At 45.4% G+C, this 22,557-nt stretch overlaps 1 protein-coding gene across 2 annotated transcripts in view; it reads left to right on the top strand.

Moving 5' to 3' along the window:
• The window catches only part of cab39l1 (calcium binding protein 39, like 1), a 115,857-nt gene that overhangs the window by 42,671 nt on the left and 50,629 nt on the right, over positions 1-22,557 (top strand). Inside the window, exon 3 of one of the 2 annotated variants that reach the window (XM_034181332.1) lies at positions 347-2,385. The exons of the other annotated variant lie outside the window; for it this stretch is intronic. Coding sequence (XP_034037223.1) covers positions 347-2,200 — 1,854 coding nt within the window. The 3' untranslated portion in view covers positions 2,201-2,385. Of the gene's footprint in view, positions 1-346; positions 2,386-22,557 lie in introns of those variants that run through there. 2 annotated transcript variants of the gene reach the window in all.

The raw sequence follows: 22,557 nt of genomic DNA, 5'->3' as shown, positions 1-22,557 counted from the left end.
TGGCTTCTTGTTGGTGCTAACCGCGAATCTGATAGCTTAGCACCAACTTGTGTGCTAACGTGACCATACTGTGAGCATGGTACAATTTTGTGTATTTTTGCCATCCAACCCATCAGTCTGTCCTGAATATGCCACTATTTGATTTGACTTAAAATACAATGTTGGAACAATGTCATGAAATGTCAACTTTTTTGGTACTTTTGATTCACAATCCAATGAAAAAGGGGGAAAAATTACGATACTCATCCAGCCCAAATATCAAAATATTTTCCCAGTTTACCATGTAGAAAGTTATGTCATTTGCAGAAATATGGTGAGAAAATGAATAACATTTTCTTATTTACAGCATGCAAGGTCAAGGAAACAAAGGAAAGTCCAGAGTGCTATGAAAACATCATCACCAGCTACAAAAACAGAGCGTACACAGGACAATACAGCAAGTGAACCACTCCCTTCATCAATCGAAGACCACACATATTTTACCTCCAGGAATCTCCAGTCACAAAGTAATGTGGATAAAACAGTGAACATCCCCGCGAGCTGTAAGCCGAGGCTCAAGACTGGCCAGCAGGACACTCAGTGTTTGAATAGAAATTTGGAGTCACTCAGGTCTGTTGCTGAAGACCTGCGAAATGCCAACCTCATCTCTGACCAATGCGTACACATACTGGAGGAAACATTCATGGCTGTACCCCTGGAACTCATTAAACATCTGTTGAAAAATGATATCAAAGAAGTTTCAATAGAGGACTGCAGCCCCGCACTCAAGACATTTGCTTTAACGCTGCTGTTCTTCTCTTCCGATGCTTATAACTGTGTCAGAGAAACTTTAAGTCTTGGGTTTCCCCAAATCTCTGTAATTCACCAGTGGTACAGTGCTCTGAATGGGTCACCTGGATTTGCGACAGAAGTTTTCTCATCCTTGGAGGAAAAAGCTGAGGAGGCTAGAGTGAAAGGTGAAGATCTCATGTGCTCCCTAGTGATTGGTGAGATGCCCTTAAAGAAACATGTGGAGTGGGATGGTCAAGATATGTTGGGCTTTGTCGACATGGGCACAGGATTAGTTGATGAATCCAGACCAGTAGCCACGGATGTCCTCGTCTTCATGATAGTCAGTCTGAAATGTAATTGGAAGATACCTGTGGGGTATTTTCTTGTCAGCGGTCTGTTAGGAGAGTATCATGCTAATCTAGTGAAAATATGCATTGGTAAACTGTATGCTGTGGGTGTAACGGTTGTCTCACTCACATGTGATGGACCATCATGTCATTTTTCCATGATGAGAGAGCTTGGTGCATGCATGACACCACCTGATTTTAATCCAAGTTTCTCCCATCCTTCAAAGCCAGGCCAAAGCGTACATGTCCTACTGGATGCAGGCCACATGCTTAAACTTATGAGACATCTACTTGCATCAAGCGGCATAATAAAAGACCAGACTGGACACGAGATTAAATGGGATTTTATAAAACAACTGCATGAACTGCAACAGAACGAGGGACCTGGTGTATGTAACAAGTTCAAATCTGTCTACGTAGACTGGGAGAAGCAGAAGATGAAAGTGAGCCTTGCTGCCCAGACACTTGGCACAAGTGTGGCTGATGCAATCTTGTTCTGCCGGAACACGCTTAATCTGCCAGAGTTTGAGCATAGTTTGCCAACAGCTGATTTCATCTGTACTATCGATCATGTGTTCAACACACTCAACTCAAGAAATCCATTGGCAAAAGGATACAAAGCCCCACTGAGGAGTCAGGATGAGGGCACATGGATGCCATTACTGGATCACGCATATGAGTACCTGTCAGGACTTACAGATGAGCATGGGACATCCCTGTACCGCACAGGGAAAAAGACCGCCGTCATTGGTTTCATGTGCTGTATCCGTACGGTCCAGGCCTTGTATCATGCATATGTAAAACCAGATGGTGCGCCTCTAAAATACCTCCTAACTCATAAGCTAAGTCAGGACCATCTGGAGATGTTCTTTGATGCAATTCGTTCATCATCTGGATGCAGCAACGATAACCCAACAGCGGGCCAGTTCATCACAGCATACAAGCAGCTTTTGATGAGCCATAAGACGATGTCATCTTCTGGACATTGTGAACCACAGGAGGATAAAACAGTCCTGGAATGTTGTGATGTTTCAGAGATGGTAGCACCTGACAGTACCGAGGGCATGGAAATGGCCCAATAGTGTCGATAGTATCGTACCTTGGTTCTCTGAAAAGGAGAGGACAGCATGAGTCATGTATTTGTAAAACTGACAGAAAACTGTAATTTCTTTTGTTGGACCTCAGGACCAAATTGGCAACTGAAAAGAAAAATAAAAAAAGTCTGCCAAATTATTTATTACTCATATTTACAGTAATCTGTGGCTCTTCATATATATATATATATATACACTCAACAAAAATATAAACGCAACACTTTTGGTTTTGCTCCCATTTTGTATGAGATGAACTCAAAGATCTAAAACTTTTTCCACATACACAATATCACCATTTCCCTCAAATATTGTTCACAAACCAGTCTAAATCTGTGATAGTGAGCACTTCTCCTTTGCTGAGATAATCCATCCCACCTCACAGGTGTGCCATATCAAGATGCTGATTAGACACCATGATTAGTGCACAGGTGTGCCTTAGACTGGCCACAATAAAAGGCCACTCTGAAAGGTGCAGTTTTATCACACAGCACAATGCCACAGATGTCGCAAGATTTGAGGGAGCGTGCAATTGGCATGCTGACAGCAGGAATGTCAACCAGAGCTGTTGCTCGTGTATTGAATGTTCATTTCTCTACCATAAGCCGTCTCCAAAGGCGTTTCAGAGAATTTGGCAGTACATCCAACCAGCCTCACAACCGCAGACCACGTGTAACCACACCAGCCCAGGACCTCCACATCCAGCATGTTCACCTCCAAGATCGTCTGAGACCAGCCACTCGGACAGCTGCTGAAACAATCGGTTTGCATAACCAAAGAATTTCTGCACAAACTGTCAGAAACCGTCTCAGGGAAGCTCATCTGCATGCTCGTCGTCCTCATCGGGGTCTCGACCTGACTCCAGTTCGTCGTCGCAACTTCGCACAGTCATTGAAGAGGAGTGGACCAACATTCCACAGGCCACAATTGACAACCTGATCAACTCTATGCGAAGGAGATGTGTTGCACTGCATGAGGCAAATGGTGGTCACACCAGATACTGACTGGTATCCCCCCCCAATAAAACAAAACTGCACCTTTCAGAGTGGCCTTTTATTGTGGGCAGTCTAAGGCACACCTGTGCACTAATCATGGTGTCTAATCAGCATCTTGATATGGCACACCTGTGAGGTGGGATGGATTATCTCAGCAAAGGAGAAGTGCTCACTATCACAGATTTAGACTGGTTTGTGAACAATATTTGAGGGAAATGGTGATATTGTGTATGTGGAAAAAGTTTTAGATCTTTGAGTTCATCTCATACAAAATGGGAGCAAAACCAAAAGTGTTGCGTTTATATTTTTGTTGAGTATATATATGTTCTACACGCCAGCTTTCCACAGACTGACTCATTTGTTCACATCAGCATGACAGAAGCAATGACATACAGTAGTGTATAAAATATTTAGGCACTGTAGACTGAGACCATGGTCCTCTGTCAGAAAATGGTGGACTGAGAGTGTTATTGCCCCAAGTGGAGGAGTTCAAATTTCTTGGGGTCTTGTTCATAAGTGAGGGTAAGTTGGAGTGTGAGATTGATAGACTGATTGGGGCTACATCTGATTGCAGATGCTCTACCAGACAGTCATGAAGAAAGAGCTGAGCGAGTAGGTGAGGCTGTCAGTTTACCAGTTGATTTATGCTCTCATCCTCACCTACGGTCATGAACTTTGGTTAATGATCAAAAGGATAAGGTAGTGAAAACCAGATTCCTCCGCTGGGTGTCTGGGTTTACACTCAGGGACAGGGAGAGAAGCTCAAATATCCAGGAGGGAATTGAAATAGAGCTGCTGCTTCTTTGCATCAAAAGGAGCCAGCTTAGGTGGTTCGAGCATTTGGTGAGGATGGTCTCTGGTTGTCTCCCTTGGAAGATCTTCCAGGCACGTCCACCTGGGAAGTGGCCCTGGGGAAGACCCAAGACATGCTGGAGAGATTATATTTCCCAGGAAGAGTTAAAATACTTGGCGGGAGATAGAGAAGTGTGTGGTGAATTAATCCTGGGACCCACCGAATAATGAGGGATGAATAATGAGCACACAGCATGTTTTCTTTGCTACGAGAGGGTTTCTTCAACTATCGTGGGAGAATGGTGGCTCTGAGTGGCTCTTAGAGGCATTTTCTTCAGTTAATGAGGCTCTTCTCTCAGCGTGGTGCTAATTTCAAGATGTTCAAAATTTAACAACAACAGCGTGGGGTAGTTTGTGTACGAGGCATTTGCGTGGTGCTTACGAGTCTGCTAAAAGCCCATTATCCGTGTACCTGCCAGCTACGCAGGACCTGAGAGGCTGTTTTTGGAGCGGCTGTCCTCTTGCGCACACAATTCCACCTGCTCTGTGCGCTGGACGCTGTATATAAAATAATTATTTTGTAGCGGATTAATCATTTTCTGCCAAACCTTGGATGCTGAAAACACCTCTAATTGCTTCTGGAATCACAGAGGACTGTTTCATCTGGGCACTTTTTTCCCTCTCTTATCTGCTCCATGTGGAATGTATTTTGAACAGCTTAAGGTAACTATTTTTAATGTTTTTATAGCTTGATAAAATAGTTCCTAGCTGTAAAAGTATGTCTTTGGTTGATTTAATATCTTATTAATGGATCACATGAGCTCTGCTGAGTGTGCGCACTGAGGCAGTGACTCATCACGCTCCAAACAAGCATTTAGGCAGAAGCCAGGTCACAAAAGAGTGATTTTTCAGTCAATAATGGACGAACACAAAGTTAAAATTTGGATGACTGCATGAAAGTGGCTGTGTGTTTAAAGCTGCGGAAGAAATAACTCCTGTGAAGTCGCTAAAAGCAGCACAGAGCTGTGCAGCAACACAGAAGGAGAGTGTGCAAAAGACTTATTTTGAAGACATAACACAAAGTTAAAAGTTGTATCACAGTGACTTGTAAGCTGTGGAAGAAATAAAGAAATTTATTATTTATTTATTTATTTATTTATTGGGGGGGAGTGATCCACATGAGTTGTGGCAGCAGGTGTATATAATTAAAGCGGCCACTTCATTGTACATGCAGAATGGCAGCGCACACGCAAAAGAGCGATTTTGTAGAAATAAACGGACGAACACAAAGTTAAAAGTGGGATCACGGTGTGAAAATTACTGTGTTTAAAGCCAGGGAAAAAATAAAGCCAGCAAGCCACGGATGGAAAGGAAGCCAGTGAGAAGGAGCACAGAGGTGGCTCTCCAGGAACAACTTGGTTCGGTTCCAGCTGGTCTGGTGCATTACAGGTGGACAGCAACCTGGTGCATGGTGCACAACCGCGCGTCTGTACTGGAGCATCTATTTTTGGGATGCATTTTAAAAATGTGACATTTTTAAATGGTGCTGTGAATTGAAAACACACACTTTAAAGGGACCAGGTGTGAGAGGGCTGGAGGTTTGGACCAAACCCATGCCTAAACATGCACCAACATCGCGTTATCATGGCGATAATGGCACTACGTGGCGTAGTGTGGCTGATGCAAGCCATTCAAGGCTCTAATGACAGGTCGGTCGTGGCTCACTAGAGCTACATGGCACATGCAGGGTACAGAGAGGCACAGAGAGACACCTTCATAGCGGATACATGATAGATGAAAACGTGGGCTCATTATTCATGGCTTATTATTTGGTGGGACCCGGGCTTTACTTTGTTGGCAGCCACTGTGACCCGGTCCTTTATAGTTGGCAGAAAATAAATTAATGTACAGTTTTGTTTAAAATGTACAGTTTGATATTTTCTTTTCTTCAGTGGATCAAATACAAAATATAATTTGAAACTAGCATGTTGCTCTCAGGGATCCATGGGCTCTACATTGGGTAGCGTTTATAAAATAGGTAGCTGACATTGTCAAGGGTGGTAATGAATTATGCAATGTTTCGACAATCATTTGGAATGGCATGTGAGTGCTTTTAGAGACCTTATTAGATCTCAACAGTTTTTAGAGGAAGAACTCTATTTTCATTCATCTAAATTCTTAGGTGAATTTGGTGCGTTCATCTCTAACTTGTCAACTAGTGTAGATAACTTTCTGATCATTGGTGAATTTAACATTCATATAAATAAGCCTTCTGATCCCCTCTGCAAATCATTTATGGAAATTGTGGATGCATTAGGATTTCGGCAATGCATTCGGGATTCGACGCACATTAGTAGAAATACCCTGGATCTGGTTCTCGCACGTGGTATTGCTGTCACGAATATTGACATCATGCCTCTTACATCAGTGGTGTCTGTTCACTCACTTATTAAGTTTACAGTTTCGCTGCCATGTTTAGTGGAACAACAACCTTATATATCTTTACGGCGATGTATCAACTCCTCAACTAAGACTGAACTCGAAGCTAGACTGCCTAATGTCTTAGCTTCACATTTGACAAATACCCAGTCAGTAGACAGACTTGTGGATAGTTTAAACTCAGCGCTCAAAACTACACTCGACATGATTGCACCACCTGTGTTAAAACCGCGCTCCCCCAAATCACAGTCACCTTGGTTCAATGATTATCTGTGTGACCTCAAGCATAAAGCAAGAGGTCTAGAACGGAAATGGTGAAGTATTAGAAGTATTTCACCTTGCGCGGCGTGATACTATCTTAGACTTTAAGCATGCATTACTGGCTGCAAAGCAGACCTATTACTCTGATTTGATCAACAAAAACAAGTATAACTCAAAGTTCTTGTTCGACATGGTGGCAACACTTTTGCATGGACAAACACCTGTAGTTCACTCTCCTTTTACAGCACAAGATTTCCTGGATTACTTTGGGAAGAAAATAGAAGACATCAGGTTAAACATATCCCAGCATGCCTTAATCCAGCCACTACACCCTGCTATTGATGTGGGCGCCACTACTGAGGTATTACCTAGATTTACAGAATTTGATAGTATCTCACTAGGCATGCTGACAAAACTTGTAATGTCAGCAAAAAGCATAACCTCCTTATTTGATCCTATACCAACAGAACTGTTTAAGGACCTGTGGCCCACTCTTGGACCGACTGTGCTGGAAATGATTAATCTTTCTTTAACTTCTGGATCTGTTCCTAAATGTTTAAAATCTGCAGTGATTAAACCATTACTTAAGAAACCTAATCTTGACCCTAGTGTATTGACAAACTATCGGCCGATATCAAATCTATCATTTTTCTCTAAAATTCTGGAAAAAGTGGTGTCACGGCAGCTCGTAGACTATCTTACTGAAAATAATCTCTTTGAGCCACTGCAGTCTGCTTTTAGAAAATATCATTCCACAGAGACGGCTCTCACTAAAGTGGTGAATGATCTTCTGCTTACAATGGATTCGGACACCACTACGGTTCTGTTGCTGTTAGATCTCAGTGCTGCATTTGATACAGTGGATCATCATATTCTACTTGATAGGCTGGAAAATCATTTTGGGATTACTGGGAGTGCCCTTGCATGGCTGACGTCATACTTGACCAGTCGTTCTCACTGTGTTTTGTACAGTAACACTACCTCTAACCTTAGTGACATGAAATTTGGGGTAACACAGGGGTCTGTCTTAGGCCCCCTGCTTTTGTCCCTTTATATAGCACCCCTTGGGCACATATTGCGGCGTTTTGGGATTACCTTTCACTGCTATGCAGATGATACTCAGTTATGCATGCCAATAACTGCTGGTAATCTCGTTCACATAAAATCCTTAAAAGACTGCCTTGCAGCAATGAGAAGTTGGATGTCTAGAAACTTCCTACTTTTAAACTCTAATAAGACTGGAATGATGGTTCTTGGTCCAGTGAGACATCGGCATCAATTTGACCAGTTAACGCTCAGCCTCGGCTCGTGTGGCATACATCACACGAACAAAGTGAGGAACCTTGGGGTAATTTTTGATCCTTCATTGTCCTTTGGCCTCCACATTAGAAATAGGACTGCTTTCTTCCACCTGCGAAATATAGCAAAGATTCGTCCCATCCTGTCTATGGCTGATGCTGAGACCCTGATCCATGCATTTATCTCTTCTAGATTGGACTACTGCAGTGTTCTATTTTCTGGTTTACTGCAGTCTAGCATTAGGGATCTCCAATTGGTTCAAAATGCTGCAGCCAGACCTTTGACACGAAGCAGAAAGTTTGACCACATTACACCCATTTTGGCATCTCTTCACTGGCTTCCTGTCCCAGTGAGATCAGATTTTAAGGTTCTGCTACTAACCTATAAAATTATTCATGGACTGGCACCCTCCTACCTAGCTGACCTAATTAAACCTTACGTACCGGCCCGGGCTTTACGTTCTCAGGGTGCAGGACTACTTTGTGTCCCTAGGGTGAATAAGAAGTCTGCGGGTCACAGAGCTTTCTCTTATCGTGCCCCTGTTCTGTGGAATGATCTCCCTGTGTCAATAAAACAGTCAGATTCTGTGGAGACTTTCAAGTCCAGACTTAAGACGCACTTATTTTCCCTTTCATATTGCTAGCATACTGGTACAGTTTTGTTTTACGCTTTATACTCTTTTAATTCATTTTATTAGTAATTGGAGCGGGCCGCAGCCTCAACTTTACCTAAATTCTGGGTCTTTTAGTGAAGTTTAGGGCTAGTGGCTGGTGATCACCTTAGTATTTCTCTGTTTTTGTTGTTGTTTAATGCTGACAAATTATACAGTATTTCTTGTCTTTCTGATGCCTGATTCTGTTTTTTCTCTCTGTTTAAGGTGCAGCTCCATCCAGAGATGGGAGTTATATTCGTGTTGGGGATCCTCCTGTCCTGTGCGCCAATATCATTTCTTGTATATTCGTCCGTGAACTGTTCTGTAATTTATGTTTTGTAGCATGGCCCAAGCAGAGGGTCACCCCTTTGAGTCTGGTCTGCTTGAGGTTTCTTCCTCAGAGGGAGTTTTTCCTTACCACTGTTGCTCTGGGGGTTGGTAAGGTTAGACCTTACCTGTGTGAAGCGCTTTGAGGAAACTCTGTAGTGATTTTGCGCTATATAAATGAAAATAAATTGAAATTGAAATTGAAAATGAACTCAACCCTTTTATTTCCTGTTAATTATGTAATTTTTAATATTAATTTCCTCTCTTAATGTATTTAGAAATTGTTTACGTTCTTGTTATTATATACACACTATTATTATTATGTGTTATGGATGTGACCCAAAACCAGGATTGAACTCCTAAGCAGGGAGGCTGAATGGATGAAGGAAACCAGATTTATTGTACAAGCACAAATGCTGCATAAATAGTGTGTACTGATGTGGAGACCCGGCCCGCGTTGCAGTGGAAACAGGAAGCCGCAGTCAATAAGACCAGGTGTGTAGGTGGAGATCCAAAGGCAGGAGTTGTTAGTAGTCCGTGGTCCAGGTGGCCCCCTGTGGAGCTGACGGAGAGTGGTGTCACTGTGGAGGAGGAGAGACAGTATGAGTGCGGCAGCTCACAGTCACTCAGACCCAAACTGAACAGATGGCTGGAAAAATACAGTTTGTAAAACAGTGAGTCAAAAAACACTGTAACAGAACGCAGACAGGAAGGCTCTGTGCAGAAACTGAGAGGCCAGGTACCAGGTAGTGAACACTGAGTTTCTGGTGCCGTATACACCAGTATAAACCAGGGTTTATACTGAGGCTGTGTTCATCAGTTCCATAAGGAATGCCACCTGGAAAGAGAGAGAGAGTATGGTGGCCCTGAAGTGCAAAACACAACAGCAGATCAAAAAAACACAACAGCAAATCGCACAACACAACAGCAAAAGAGAAACGACAACAACATTAACCAAAACGGAAAAGGCAGATACCTTCGGGCAACACGAATTGTCGCTGATTGGACGGTGGTCCGTCCTGTCCTGTGAACCGGAAGACCGTATACTCAGGCGCCAGACGAACAGAAACAAAGTACATGCCGTGATGTATTGCCAAAACTGTGGCAAAGAGTTTGAGGAAAAACCAAACTTCTGCAGTGATTGTGGGAAAAGGCTAAAAGAAGACGGTGATGACACTCACGTGCAACCTTCAAGTTTAAGAGCATGTACATTTTCACTAGCATTTTGAAAACGCAAACTTTCCGGTTCACAAGACAGGACGATTCGTGTCACCCGAAGGTACCCACCTTTTCCGTTTTGGTTAATGTTGTTGTTTCTCTTTTGCTGTTGTGCTGTGCAATTTGCTGTTGTGTTGTGTGATTTGCTGTTGTGTTTTTTGATTTGCTGTTGTGTTTTTTGATTTGCTGTTGTGTTTTTTGATTTGCTGTTGTGTTGTGTGATTTGCTGTTGTGTTTTTTGATTTGGTGTTGTGTTGTGCAATTTGCTGTTGTGCTGTGCAATTTGCTGTTGTGTTTTTTTTATTTGCTGTTGTGCTGTGCAATTTATTGTTATGCTGTACGATTTGTTGTGCTGTACGATTTGTTGTTGTGCTGTGCGATTTGTTGTTGTGCTGTGCGATTTGTTGTTGTGCTGTACGATTTGTTGTTGTGCTGTGCGATTTGTTGTTATGCTGTGCGATTTGTTGTTGTGCTGTACGATTTGTTGTTGTGCTGTGCGATTTGCTGTTGTGCTGTGCGATTTGTTGTGCTGTACGATTTGTTGTTGTGCTGTGCGATTTGTTGTTGTGCTGTGCGATTTGCTGTTGTGCTGTGCAGTTTGTTGTTGTGCTGTACGATTTGTTGTTGTGCTGTGCGATTTGTTGTTGTGCTGTGCGATTTGCTGTGCTGTGCAATTTGTTGTTGTGCTGTACGATTTGTTGTTGTGCTGTGCGATTTGTTGTGCTGTACGATTTGTTGTTGTGCTGTGCGATTTGTTGTGCTGTGCGATTTGTTGTTGTGCTGTGCGATTTGTTGTTGTGCTGTACGATTTGTTGTTGTGCTGTGCGATTTGTTGTTGTGCTGTACAATTTGTTGTTGTGCTGTGCGATTTACTGTTGTGCTGTACGATTTGTTGTTGTGCTGTGCGATTTGCTGTTGTGCTGTACAATTTGTTGTGCTGTGCGATTTGTTGTTGTGCTGTACAATTTGTTGTTGTGCTGTGCGATTTACTGTTGTGCTGTGCGATTTGCTGTTGTGCTGTGCGATTTGTTGTTGTGCTGTGCGATTTACTGTTGTGCTGTGCGATTTGCTGTTGTGCTGTGCGATTTGTTGTTGTGCTGTACGATTTGTTGTTGTGCTGTGCGATTTGCTGTTGTGCTGTGCAGTTTGTTGTTGTGCTGTACGATTTGTTGTTGTGCTGTGCGATTTGTTGTTGTGCTGTGCGATTTGCTGTGCTGTGCAATTTGTTGTTGTGCTGTACGATTTGTTGTTGTGCTGTGCGATTTGTTGTTGTGCTGTGCGATTTGCTGTGTTGTGCAATTTGTTGTTGTGCTGTACGATTTGTTGTTGTGCTGTACAATTTGTTGTTGTGCTGTGCGATTTACTGTTGTGCTGTACAATTTGTTGTTGTGCTGTGCGATTTGTTGTTGTGCTGTATGATTTGTTGTTGTGCTGTGCGATTTGTTGTTGTGCTGTACGATTTGCTGTTGTGCTGTGCGATTTGTTGTTGTGCTGTGCGATTTGCTGTTGTGCTGTACGATTTGTTGTTGTGCTGTACGATTTGTTGTTGTGCTGTGCGATTTGTTGTTGTGCTGTACGATTTGTTGTTGTGCTGTGCGATTTGCTGTTGTGCTGTGCGATTTGCTGTTGTGCTGTACGATTTGTTGTTGTGCTGTACGATTTGTTGTTGTGCTGTGCGATTTGTTGTTGTGCTGTACGATTTGCTGTTGTGCTGTACGATTTGTTGTTGTGCTGTGCGATTTGTTGTTGTGCTGTGCGATTTGCTGTTGTGCTGTGCGATTTGTTGTTGTGCTGTGCGATTTGTTGTTGTGCTGTACGATTTGCTGTTGTGCTGTACGATTTGTTGTTGTGCTGTACGATTTACTGTTGTGCTGTGCGATTTGTTGTTGTGCTGTACGATTTGTTGTTGTGCTGTGCGATTTGTTGTTGTGCTGTACGATTTGTTGTTGTGCTGTACGATTTACTGTTGTGCTGTGCGATTTGTTGTTGTGCTGTGCGATTTGTTGTTGTGCTGTGCGATTTGTTGTTGTGCTGTACGATTTGTTGTTGTGCTGTACGATTTGCTGTTGTGCTGTGCGATTTGTTGTTGTGCTGTATGATTTGCTGTTGTGCTGTGCGATTTGTTGTTGTGCTGTACGATTTGTTGTTGTGCTGTGCGATTTGTTGTTGTGCTGTACGATTTGTTGTTGTGCTGTGCGATTTGTTGTTGTGCTGTGCGATTTGTTGTTGTGCTGTGCGATTTGTTGTTGTGCTGTACGATTTGCTGTTGTGCTGTGCGATTTGTTGTTGTGCTGTACGATTTGCTGTTGTGCTGTGCGATTTGTTGTTGTGCTGTACGATTTGTTGTTGTGCTGTGCGATTTGTTGTTGTGCTGTACGATTTGTTGTTGTGCTGTGCGATTTGTTGTTGTGCTGTACGATTTGTTGTTGTGCTGTACGATTTACTGTTGTGCTGTGCGATTTGTTGTTGTGCTGTGCGATTTGTTGTTGTGCTGTGCGATTTGTTGTTGTGCTGTGCGATTTGTTGTTGTGCTGTGCGATTTACTGTTGTGCTGTATGATTTGTTGTTGTGCTGTGCGATTTGTTGTTGTGCTGTACGATTTGCTGTTGTGCTGTGCGATTTGTTGTTGTGCTGTGCGATTTGTTGTTGTGCTGTACGATTTGCTGTTGTGCTGTGCGATTTGTTGTTGTGCTGTACGATTTGTTGTTGTGCTGTGCGATTTGCTGTTGTGCTGTGCGATTTGTTGTTGTGCTGTATGATTTGTTGTTGTGCTGTACGATTTGTTGTTGTGCTGTGCGATTTGCTCTTGTTTTGCACTTCAGGGCCACCGTAAGAGAGAGAGTAGAGGAGCAGGTACCAGGACGACACACAACAATTATCATAATTATTGTCAGTTATTATTATTTAATTTTATTATTACTTCTATTTTGTCATTTGATTTTTAAATGCACCACAATGGAAATAAGTGTTTTCACTTTCTTGTGTCATTGATGTACCATAATTTCTGGACTACAGAGTGCACCTGAATATATGCTGCCCCCACCAATTTAAAAAATAAAAAAAAAATGTACATAAATAGGCTGCACTTGTCTATAAGCCGCAGGTCTCCACGTTGTAACATGACATATTTACACAGAAAGATGTTAGACAGAAAGATTTTTTAACTTTTAATTAAATACATGCCGTAAATGCTTTTTTCCCTGAAGGTGTTACACGACCAGCACGGCATCCAGCGTCTCTGCTCCACATGTATCAGGCTCCACACTTTTTTGAAACGTGTTGCAGGCATCCATTTCAAAATGAGCAAATATTTGCACAAAACAATAAAGTTTATCATTTTGAACATTAAATATCTTGTCTTTGTGGTGTATTCAATTGAATATAGGTTGAAGAGGATTTGAAAATCATTGTATTCTGTTTTTAATTTACATTTTACACAACGTCCCAACTTCATTTGAATTGGGGTTGTAATATAAAGATGATTTACCGCCCCCTGCTGGAATGGGGTGTGAGTCCAGAATGTAATTAGCAACATCCATTGTTCAGTGTTGTTAGCTATTATCTGTAGCTTCTCCAAAAATATTAGTCCTATCAGTGCTCTGTTTTGGCATTCATCCTTGACCCAAAATACATAAGCATGCAGCAAACAGCAAATGTCAGCTCTCTCCAGTTTGTCTGGTATCAAAGTTATACGCACGCAGAGCTTTTTGTCTTTTCCGCTTTCTGCCACAAGCAGGTGCTTCTATTTTTAGACATACAGAAACAGAGACACTGGTGGAAGACACGAAACGCAATACACATTTCCCTCATGGTACGATCAACATGATACTAAACTGACTAAACCAACTGAACTACAAAAACACAATAAGTCAACACTGTTAATCTACCAGGAACCACAATAACAACATTCAAAACCCAAACTCCCATGGTGCATTGCAGCACAATGTCCATTCTTTACTGGTTAGCTAAAATGGCTAATTTCTACAAAATATGTGTCCTATCAACTTTCCATTTTTGCAGCATTCATCCTTGACCCAAAATATATTAGCATGCCAAACGGCAAATGTCAGCTCTCCCTGGTTTCTCCATGATCGAAGCCATACATACGCACGCACATACACACACGCACAGAGGCCACTTGGATATTATAATATAGATTTCCAAACATTCCTTTTGCAATAAAACTAAATATGAGGATTTTTGTACAAACAAAAAACAAAACAATTATTTTATTACCCAAGGTCAAAATATGGCCGTTGGGTTTTGCAAAGACTTTGCGTCTGTCTGTCCGTCCATCTGTCTGTGCTCAGCATACATCCAGTCCTATAACCACCAGGGGCTTCAAATTCGCTGGTAACATTCTTGTGACACAGACCTTGGACACGTTCAAAGATGGCTAACCTTGACCTACTTTAAGGTGTCCAAAGTGTTGTGTGGGCCGCTGAAGAGGAGGTACTGCTGGCCCACCACCACCAGAGGGCACCCTGCCTGGAGTGCGGGCTCCAGGCACCAGAGGGCGCTGCCATCTCACAGGAGCAGCCGGGGTGACAGCTGTCACCCACGACAGCTGTTACCAATCATCTGATCCACAGCGGTATATCTGCAAGACGTCATCTCCACTTCTCTGCCGAGATATCGCTCTACCAAGGAGGTAACGATCTCAGCTGACTGTGTTGATTCTCTGACAGGAATATCTATTGCTTGTGTGTGTTGGACAGCAGATATTCTGTTTCTTTTTTCTACGAGAGGTGGAGGTGGCATTCCCACCATACGTGTTGCTGGGTGCACACGCACCCACATCTAACTGTTTTTGTTCCTCGCCAGCAGTACCAGATCCGACAAGCGGAGGCAGTGGCCACCTGGGTGTTCGGGACTTGGCGGCTCCAGTATTCCCGGGGTTCGGTGGCGGAGGAAATCGTGTGGTTCCGGTTCTGCTTTGGACGGACGTCTCTTATCTTCGAGCCTGCCCACACGTCACCCTTGTAATTGACTGACTGTTAAATTTCACATTCGCCGTGTTTGGTTGTGCTTTTTCACAACAGTAAAGTGTTGTTATTTGACTTCCTTCATTGTCCGTTCATTTGCGCCCCTGTTGTGGGTCCGTGTTCCTACACTTTCACAACAGGATATCTCGGCCAGCGTCATGGACCCCGAGGGGCGTCAACCGGCTGTTGAACGGCCAATGGAAGAACCGGGCGCACAGGCGTCTGCAGGAGGAATGATCGGTGAGTTGCAGCGAATCCTCACCGCCTTTACGGCTCGGTTGGATCTAATGACCGAGCAGAACGTCCTCCTTAACCGCAGGGTGGAGGCTCTCGCCGCTCAGGTGGAAGCGCGCCCTCGGGGCGCTGCTGCGGCTGTCCCTCCTGTCGATCCTGTGCGCAACGTTGACATTCCACAGGTCGTTCAACGACCCCTCCCACCTTCCCCTGAAGCATACATAAGCCCTCCAGAGCCATACGGGGGTTGTGTGGAGACGTGCGCGGACTTTCTTATGCAGTGTTCGCTCGTCTTCGCACAACGTCCCGTCATGTACGCGACTGATGCTAGTAAGGTAGCTTATGTGATTAATCTGCTTCGCGGTAAGGCACGCGCTTGGGCTACAGCGCTCTGGGAGCAAAATTCACGGCTCCTTCAGACATATGATGGGTTTGTGAGGGAGTTCAGAACAGTGTTCGATCACCCAAATAGAGGAGAGACCGCTTCAGCCGTGCTGCTGTCAATGAGACAGGGGCGCCGGAGCGCAGCTGCTTATGCAGTCGACTTCCGCATCGTGGTGGCGAGGTCCGGATGGGATAGCACTGCCCTTCGTGCCGCCTTCGTAAACGGACTGTCGTTGGTCCTGAAGGAGCTCCTGGTGGCTAAGGACGAACCGCGGGATTTAGACGGGCTTATTGATCTGGTTATACGATTAGACAATCGGTTAGAAGAACGCCGTCGGGAACGAGACGAAGGGCGTGGCCGGGCACGCGCCGTCCCTCTCCCTTCCGGTTCCAACCGAACTCCGCCCTCCCCACGCTCCACGGCCTCTGCGCTCCGTGTGGTTACAGCTCCCCCTGCTGATGAAGCTATGGACACGAGCAGGGCCACATTTAAACCACCGGATAGACAGAGGAGGCTGGTCCGCGGAGCGTGCTTTGTTTGTGGCTCGATAGAGCATCAAGTGAGGGACTGCCCCGAGCGGTTAAACAACCAACGCCCGCCCCTAGAAACTGGGCTAGGGGTGGGCCAAGACATTCACGTGGGACACACCCATATTGCCACACGACTCCCAGTTACAATCCTTTATGAGGATTTAACCCTTCAGGCCCCAGCACTGGTGGACACGGGCTCAGAAGGGAATTTGCTAGACAGCAAATGGGCCAGGGAGGCAGGGCTCCCTCTGGTGGCACTTACTTCACCTGTGCAAGTACGGGCACTAGATGGCTCCCTACTCCCTTTAATCACACATAAGACACCTCCAGTAACTCTGGTGGTGTCAGGGAACCACCGGGAGGAGATCGAGTTTTTTGTGACTCCTGCCACCTCCCGCGTGATTCTAGGGTTCCCCTGGATGTTAAAACACAATCCCCGGATCGATTGGCCGTCCGGGGTAGTGGTTCAGTGGAGCGAGACCTGCCATCGTGTATGTTTAGGTTCCTCGGTTCCTCCCGGTTCCCAGGCTAAGGAGGAGGTCAGAGTCCCGCCCAATCTCGGGACAGTGCCGGTGGAGTACCATGACCTTGTGGACGTGTTCAGCAAGGATCTGGCGCTCACCCTTCCCCCGCACCGCCCGTACGATTGTGCCATTGATTTGGTTCCAGGCGTTGAGTTCCCGTCCAGCAGGCTGTACAACCTCTCACGACCTGAGTGCGAATCAATGGAGACCTACATCCGGGACTCTCTAGCTGCCGGGTTGATCCGGAATTCCACCTCCCCGATGGGTGCAGGTTTCTTTTTTGTGGGGAAAAAGGATGGCGGACTACGTCCATGCATTGATTACAGGGGGCTGAACGAAATCACGGTTCGTAACCGATACCCATTGCCCTTGTTGGATTCAGTATTCACGCCCCTGCATGGAGCCCAAATGTTCACTAAACTAGATCTTAGAAATGCGTATCACCTGGTTCGGATCCGGAAGGGAGACGAGTGGAAGACGGCATTTAACACCCCCTTAGGTCATTTTGAGTACCTGGTCATGCCGTTCGGTCTTACAAACACCCCCGCGACGTTCCAAGCATTGGTTAATGATGTCTTGCGGGATTTCCTGCACCGATTCGTCTTCGTATATCTGGACGATATACTCATCTTTTCTCCGGATCCTGAGACTCATGTCCGGCATGTACGTCAGGTCCTGCAGCGGTTGTTGGAGAACCGGCTGTTTGTGAAGGGCGATAAGTGTGAGTTCCACCGCACTTCTTTGTCCTTCCTGGGGTTTATCATCTCCCCTAACTCCGTCGCTCCTGATCCGGCCAAGGTCGCGGCAGTGAGAGACTGGCCCCAACCCACCAGCCGTGGGAAGCTGCAACAGTTCCTCGGCTTTGCTAATTTCTACAGGAGGTTCATTAAGGGCTACAGTCAGGTAGTTAGCCCCCTGACAGCCCTGACCTCACCAAAAGTCCCCTTCACCTGGTCGGATTGTTGCGATGCCGCGTTCAAGGAGTTGAAACGGCGCTTCTCGTCTGCACCCGTTCTGGTGCAGCCCGATCCTAGTCGCCAGTTAGTGGTTGAAGTGGACGCCTCGGACTCAGGGATAGGAGCTGTGCTTTCCCAGAGCGGGAAGACCGATAAGGTCCTTCACCCGTGTGCCTATTTTTCCTGCAGGTTGACCCCGGCCGAACGGAACTATGACGTTGGCAATCGAGAACTCCTTGCGGTGAAAGAGGCTCTTGAAGAGTGGAGACATCTGTTGGAGGGAACGTCTGTGCCATTCACGGTTTTCACTGACCACCGGAACCTGGAGTATATTAGGACCGCCAAGCGGCTGAACCCCAGGCAAGCCCGCTGGTCACTGTTCTTCGGCCGTTTTGACTTCCGGATCACCTACCGTCCCGGGACCAAAAACCAGAGATCGGATGCCTTGTCCCGGGTACATGAAGATGAAGTCAAAGCGGAGTTGTCGGATCCACCGGAACCCATCATCCCGGAGTCCACTATCGTGGCCACCCTCACCTGGGACGTAGAGAGAACCGTCCGGGAGGCCCTGGCACGAAGCCCGGACCCCAGAACTGGGCTGAAGAACAGACTCTACGTCCCACCAGAGGCTAGGGCTGCAGTCCTGGACTTCTGTCACGGCTCCAAGCTCTCCTGTCATCCAGGGGTGCGAAGAACTGTGGCAGTTGTCCGGCAGCGCTTCTGGTGGGCGTCCCTAGAGGCCGACGTCCGGGATTATATCCAGGCCTGCACCACCTGCGCCAGGGGCAAGGCTGATCATCGCAGGGCTTCGGGACTGCTCCAGCCGCTGCCCGTGCCTCATCGCCCCTGGTCCTACATCGGCCTGGATTTTGTCACGGGCCTCCCGCCGTCCCAGGGCAACACCACCATCCTCCCGAAGCTCCCGACGGCCCAGGAGACAGCGGACCTCCTGGTCCACCACGTCGTCCGGCTGCATGGGATTCCAACAGACATTGTCTCCGATCGCGGTCCCCAGTTCTCCTCGCAAGTCTGGAGGAGCTTCTGCCGGGAACTGGGGGCCACGGTGAGTCTCTCATCTGGGTATCATCCCCAGACCAACGGGCAAGCAGAACGGGCCAATCAGGAGGTGGAACAGGCCCTGCGTTGCGTGACGGCCGCGCACCCGGCGGCCTGGAGTACTCATTTGGCCTGGATCGAGTACGCCCATAACAGCCAGGTGTCGTCAGCCACCGGCCATTCCCCTTTCGAGGTGTGTCTGGGGTACCAGCCTCCTTTGTTTCCGGTGGTTGAGGGAGAGGTCGGTGTGCCCTCGGTCCAGGCCCACCTGCGGAAGTGCCGTCGGGTGTGGAGTGCCGCCCGTTCTGCTTTGCTGAGGGCCCGGATGAGGACGAAGGCCCATGCAGACCGTCGGCGGACCCCGGCCCCTACGTATCGGCCAGGGCAGGAAGTGTGGTTGTCAACTAAGGACATTCCCCTCCAAGTGGTCTCCCCTAAATTGCAGGATCGGTATATCGGTCCGTTTAGGATCCTCAAGGTCATCAGTCCAGCCGCAGTGAGGCTTCAGCTTCCGGCCTCACTGCGGATCCATCCTGTTTTCCATGTGTCCCGACTTAAGCCACATCACACTTCACCCCTCTGTACTCTGGGTCCGGCACCACCTCCTGCCCGGATCATCGATGGCGAGCCGGCTTGGACTGTGCGCCGGCTTTTGGATGTCCGAAGGATGGGCCGGGGCTTCCAGTATTTGGTGGACTGGGAGGGGTACGGCCCCGAAGAACGCTCCTGGGTGAAGAGGAGCTTCATCCTGGAAACGGCCCTCCTGGCCGATTTCTACTGCCGCCACCTGGACAAGCCTGGTCGGGCGCCAGGAGGCGCCCATTGAGGGGGGGGTCCTGTTGTGTGGGCCGCTGAAGAGGAGGTACTGCTGGCCCACCACCACCAGAGGGCACCCTGCCTGGAGTGCGGGCTCCAGGCACCAGAGGGCGCTGCCATCTCACAGGAGCAGCCGGGGTGACAGCTGTCACCCACGACAGCTGTTACCAATCATCTGATCCGCAGCGGTATATCTGCAAGACGTCATCTCCACTTCTCTGCCGAGATATCGCTCTACCAAGGAGGTAACGATCTCAGCTGACTGTGTTGATTCTCTGACAGGAATATCTATTGCTTGTGTGTGTTGGACAGCAGATATTCTGTTTCTTTTTTCTACGAGAGGTGGAGGTGGCATTCCCACCATACGTGTTGCTGGGTGCACACGCACCCACATCTAACTGTTTTTGTTCCTCGCCAGCAGTACCAGATCAGACAAGCGGAGGCAGTGGCCACCTGGGTGTTCGGGACTTGGCGGCTCCAGTATTCCCGGGGTTCGGTGGCGGAGGAAATCGTGTGGTTCTGGTTCTGCTTTGGACAGACGTCTCTTATCTTCGAGCCTGCCCACACGTCACCCTTGTAATTGACTGACTGTTAAATTTCACATTCGCCGTGTTTGGTTGTGCTTTTTCACAACAGTAAAGTGTTGTTATTTGACTTCCTTCATTGTCCGTTCATTTGCGCCCCTGTTGTGGGTCTGTGTTCCTACACTTTCACAACACAAAGGTCACATTCTTTTGATATTTTAGCATTGTGTTATATTTTTTATTTTATATGTGTGTGGGTGTGAGTGAGTGAGTGAGTGAGTGAGTGAGAGAGAGAGAGAGAGAGAAACTAATTTTTGTTTAGAGGTGTACTGCCTGGTCCTCGACAAACCAAGGAGTTTCTTATAATTACTCAGTTTAAAAAACTTGTAAAAACATGATTAAATATAACCCCGCTTTATTAGAAAGTGAAGGAATCCACCTAAAAATGATGTTATTTCATTCTCTAAAGGAAATTTTGTATTTCTAAAGACAGACAACCTGGTCACAGTTTACTTACCATATTTTATGGAGTATAAATTATTGTTTTTTTTTTTTTTTTGTCTTGTCTTTTTTACCAGTTTGGGATTGAATTTGTCATAACTGGTGTGCTACTGTGGCACTTCTGATGGTCTCACACCTCTCCACGTTGCTGATACATGGTGCAGGATTCATGTCGAGCTTGTTGGTGTAACATGCTTCTAATGTGAAAACGTTTAGGAATGAGATGTATTGTAGAAAACAAAAATATTATATGCAAAATTAAAATAACCCTACACATATGGGGTTAAAATTGATCTACAAATAATCATTGATTTGCAAATGTGTTCAGATATCCACAAATGCAAATTTCATATTTGTAACTTGTAAATTGGTCTTTGCAAATAATGTATTTGCAAATATAAAACTTAATTTGTAAAAAAAAAAAAAAAAAAAAATTACATTTGTAAAACTGGAAATTGTATTTGTAAATTGAGTTTCAGCATTTGTGGATCACCAATTACACGCATTCATCGCTTTCCTCTGTGACGTAATTTTGAGACATTCTTTTCGCGAAATCCACACAGATCCACAAACAAATGCCTGTTTTGCAAACACACACTCACGCACACTGAATATCCACTAGATGGCAGTGTGGTTCCATTCATTGATGTGGCAAACTGAAACTATATGCTCCCGGATGAGAGAAGACCGACATTTCAGAATAAATCATTTCACATTGGATGGGTATGCATGTGGTGATATTGTCTGCCAGGTCAGTTATTTTTTAAAATTATGATATGTCCGTGGATTTCATCATGGGGGGGGGGGGGGGGGGGGGGTAGTGTTGTACTCTTTAATCGTGATCGTTACTGAGTTTTTAAAATGCTTATCGCAAAGCGTTCTTTTTTTGCGACATCATGCAAGTTTTCTAAGTCTGCGGACACTGATCTGTTAATAAATGCCACTCAAAGCCTGGCTGTTGCGACAGTTGTCGTAAAGTGGGACTGGTTGGTTGCTGCGGTGACACTGTGGTTCCTGTGCGAAGCTTAGCTAAATGTAGCATGTGGACGTCGCAAACTTTTAGAACTTTCAAGGTTTTAAAAGAAGAATTTTGCAGCATGTCTGTGTCACCGGAGCATGCACAGGCGCAGTGCTGTTTAATACGCTTATTTGAACCACTGCGTAAAGAGTACAACACTAACACCCCCCCATGATGAAATCCACGGACATATCATAATTTAAAAAAATAATTGACCTTGCAGACAATATCACCACATGCATACCCATCCATCAGATGCCTCCATTACGGTAATGTGAAATGATTTATTCTGAAATGTCGGTCTTCTCTCATCCGGGAGCATATAGTTTCATCAGCAGGCATTTGTTTGTGGATCTGTGTGGATTTCGCGAAAAGAATATCTCAAAATGACGTCACAGAGGAAAGCGATGAATGCGTGTAATTGGTGATCCACAAATGCTGAAACCCAATTCACAAATACAATTTCCAGTTTTACAAATGTAATTTTTTTTTTTTACAAATTAAGTTTTATATTTGCAAATACAACATTATTTGCAAAGACCAAGTTACAAATAAGAAATTTGCATTTGTGGATATCTGAACACATTTGCAAATCAATGATTATTTGTAGATCACCCTGAGTGCATTTACAAATATTAATGAGACAATTTTAACCCCATATATAATGTTTGTATTTCTTCATTGATATAAATAAAGTTCAAGACATATTCAGTGACTTGGAAATGTTCATGTATCCATCCCCTGACTTATATTATAGTATAGTATTATACCAAAGGGGCTGATTACTTATGCAACCCATCATCTTGGCTTTTGTATTTTTTATTAATTTACATCAA

The sequence above is a fragment of the Thalassophryne amazonica genome, chromosome 11, assembly GCF_902500255.1.
Source record: "Thalassophryne amazonica chromosome 11, fThaAma1.1, whole genome shotgun sequence".
In the NCBI taxonomy this organism is placed as follows: Eukaryota; Metazoa; Chordata; class Actinopteri; order Batrachoidiformes; family Batrachoididae; genus Thalassophryne; species Thalassophryne amazonica.
Note: the sequence above shows the minus strand (reverse complement) of the source record. Positions and strands in the feature narration are given on the sequence as shown.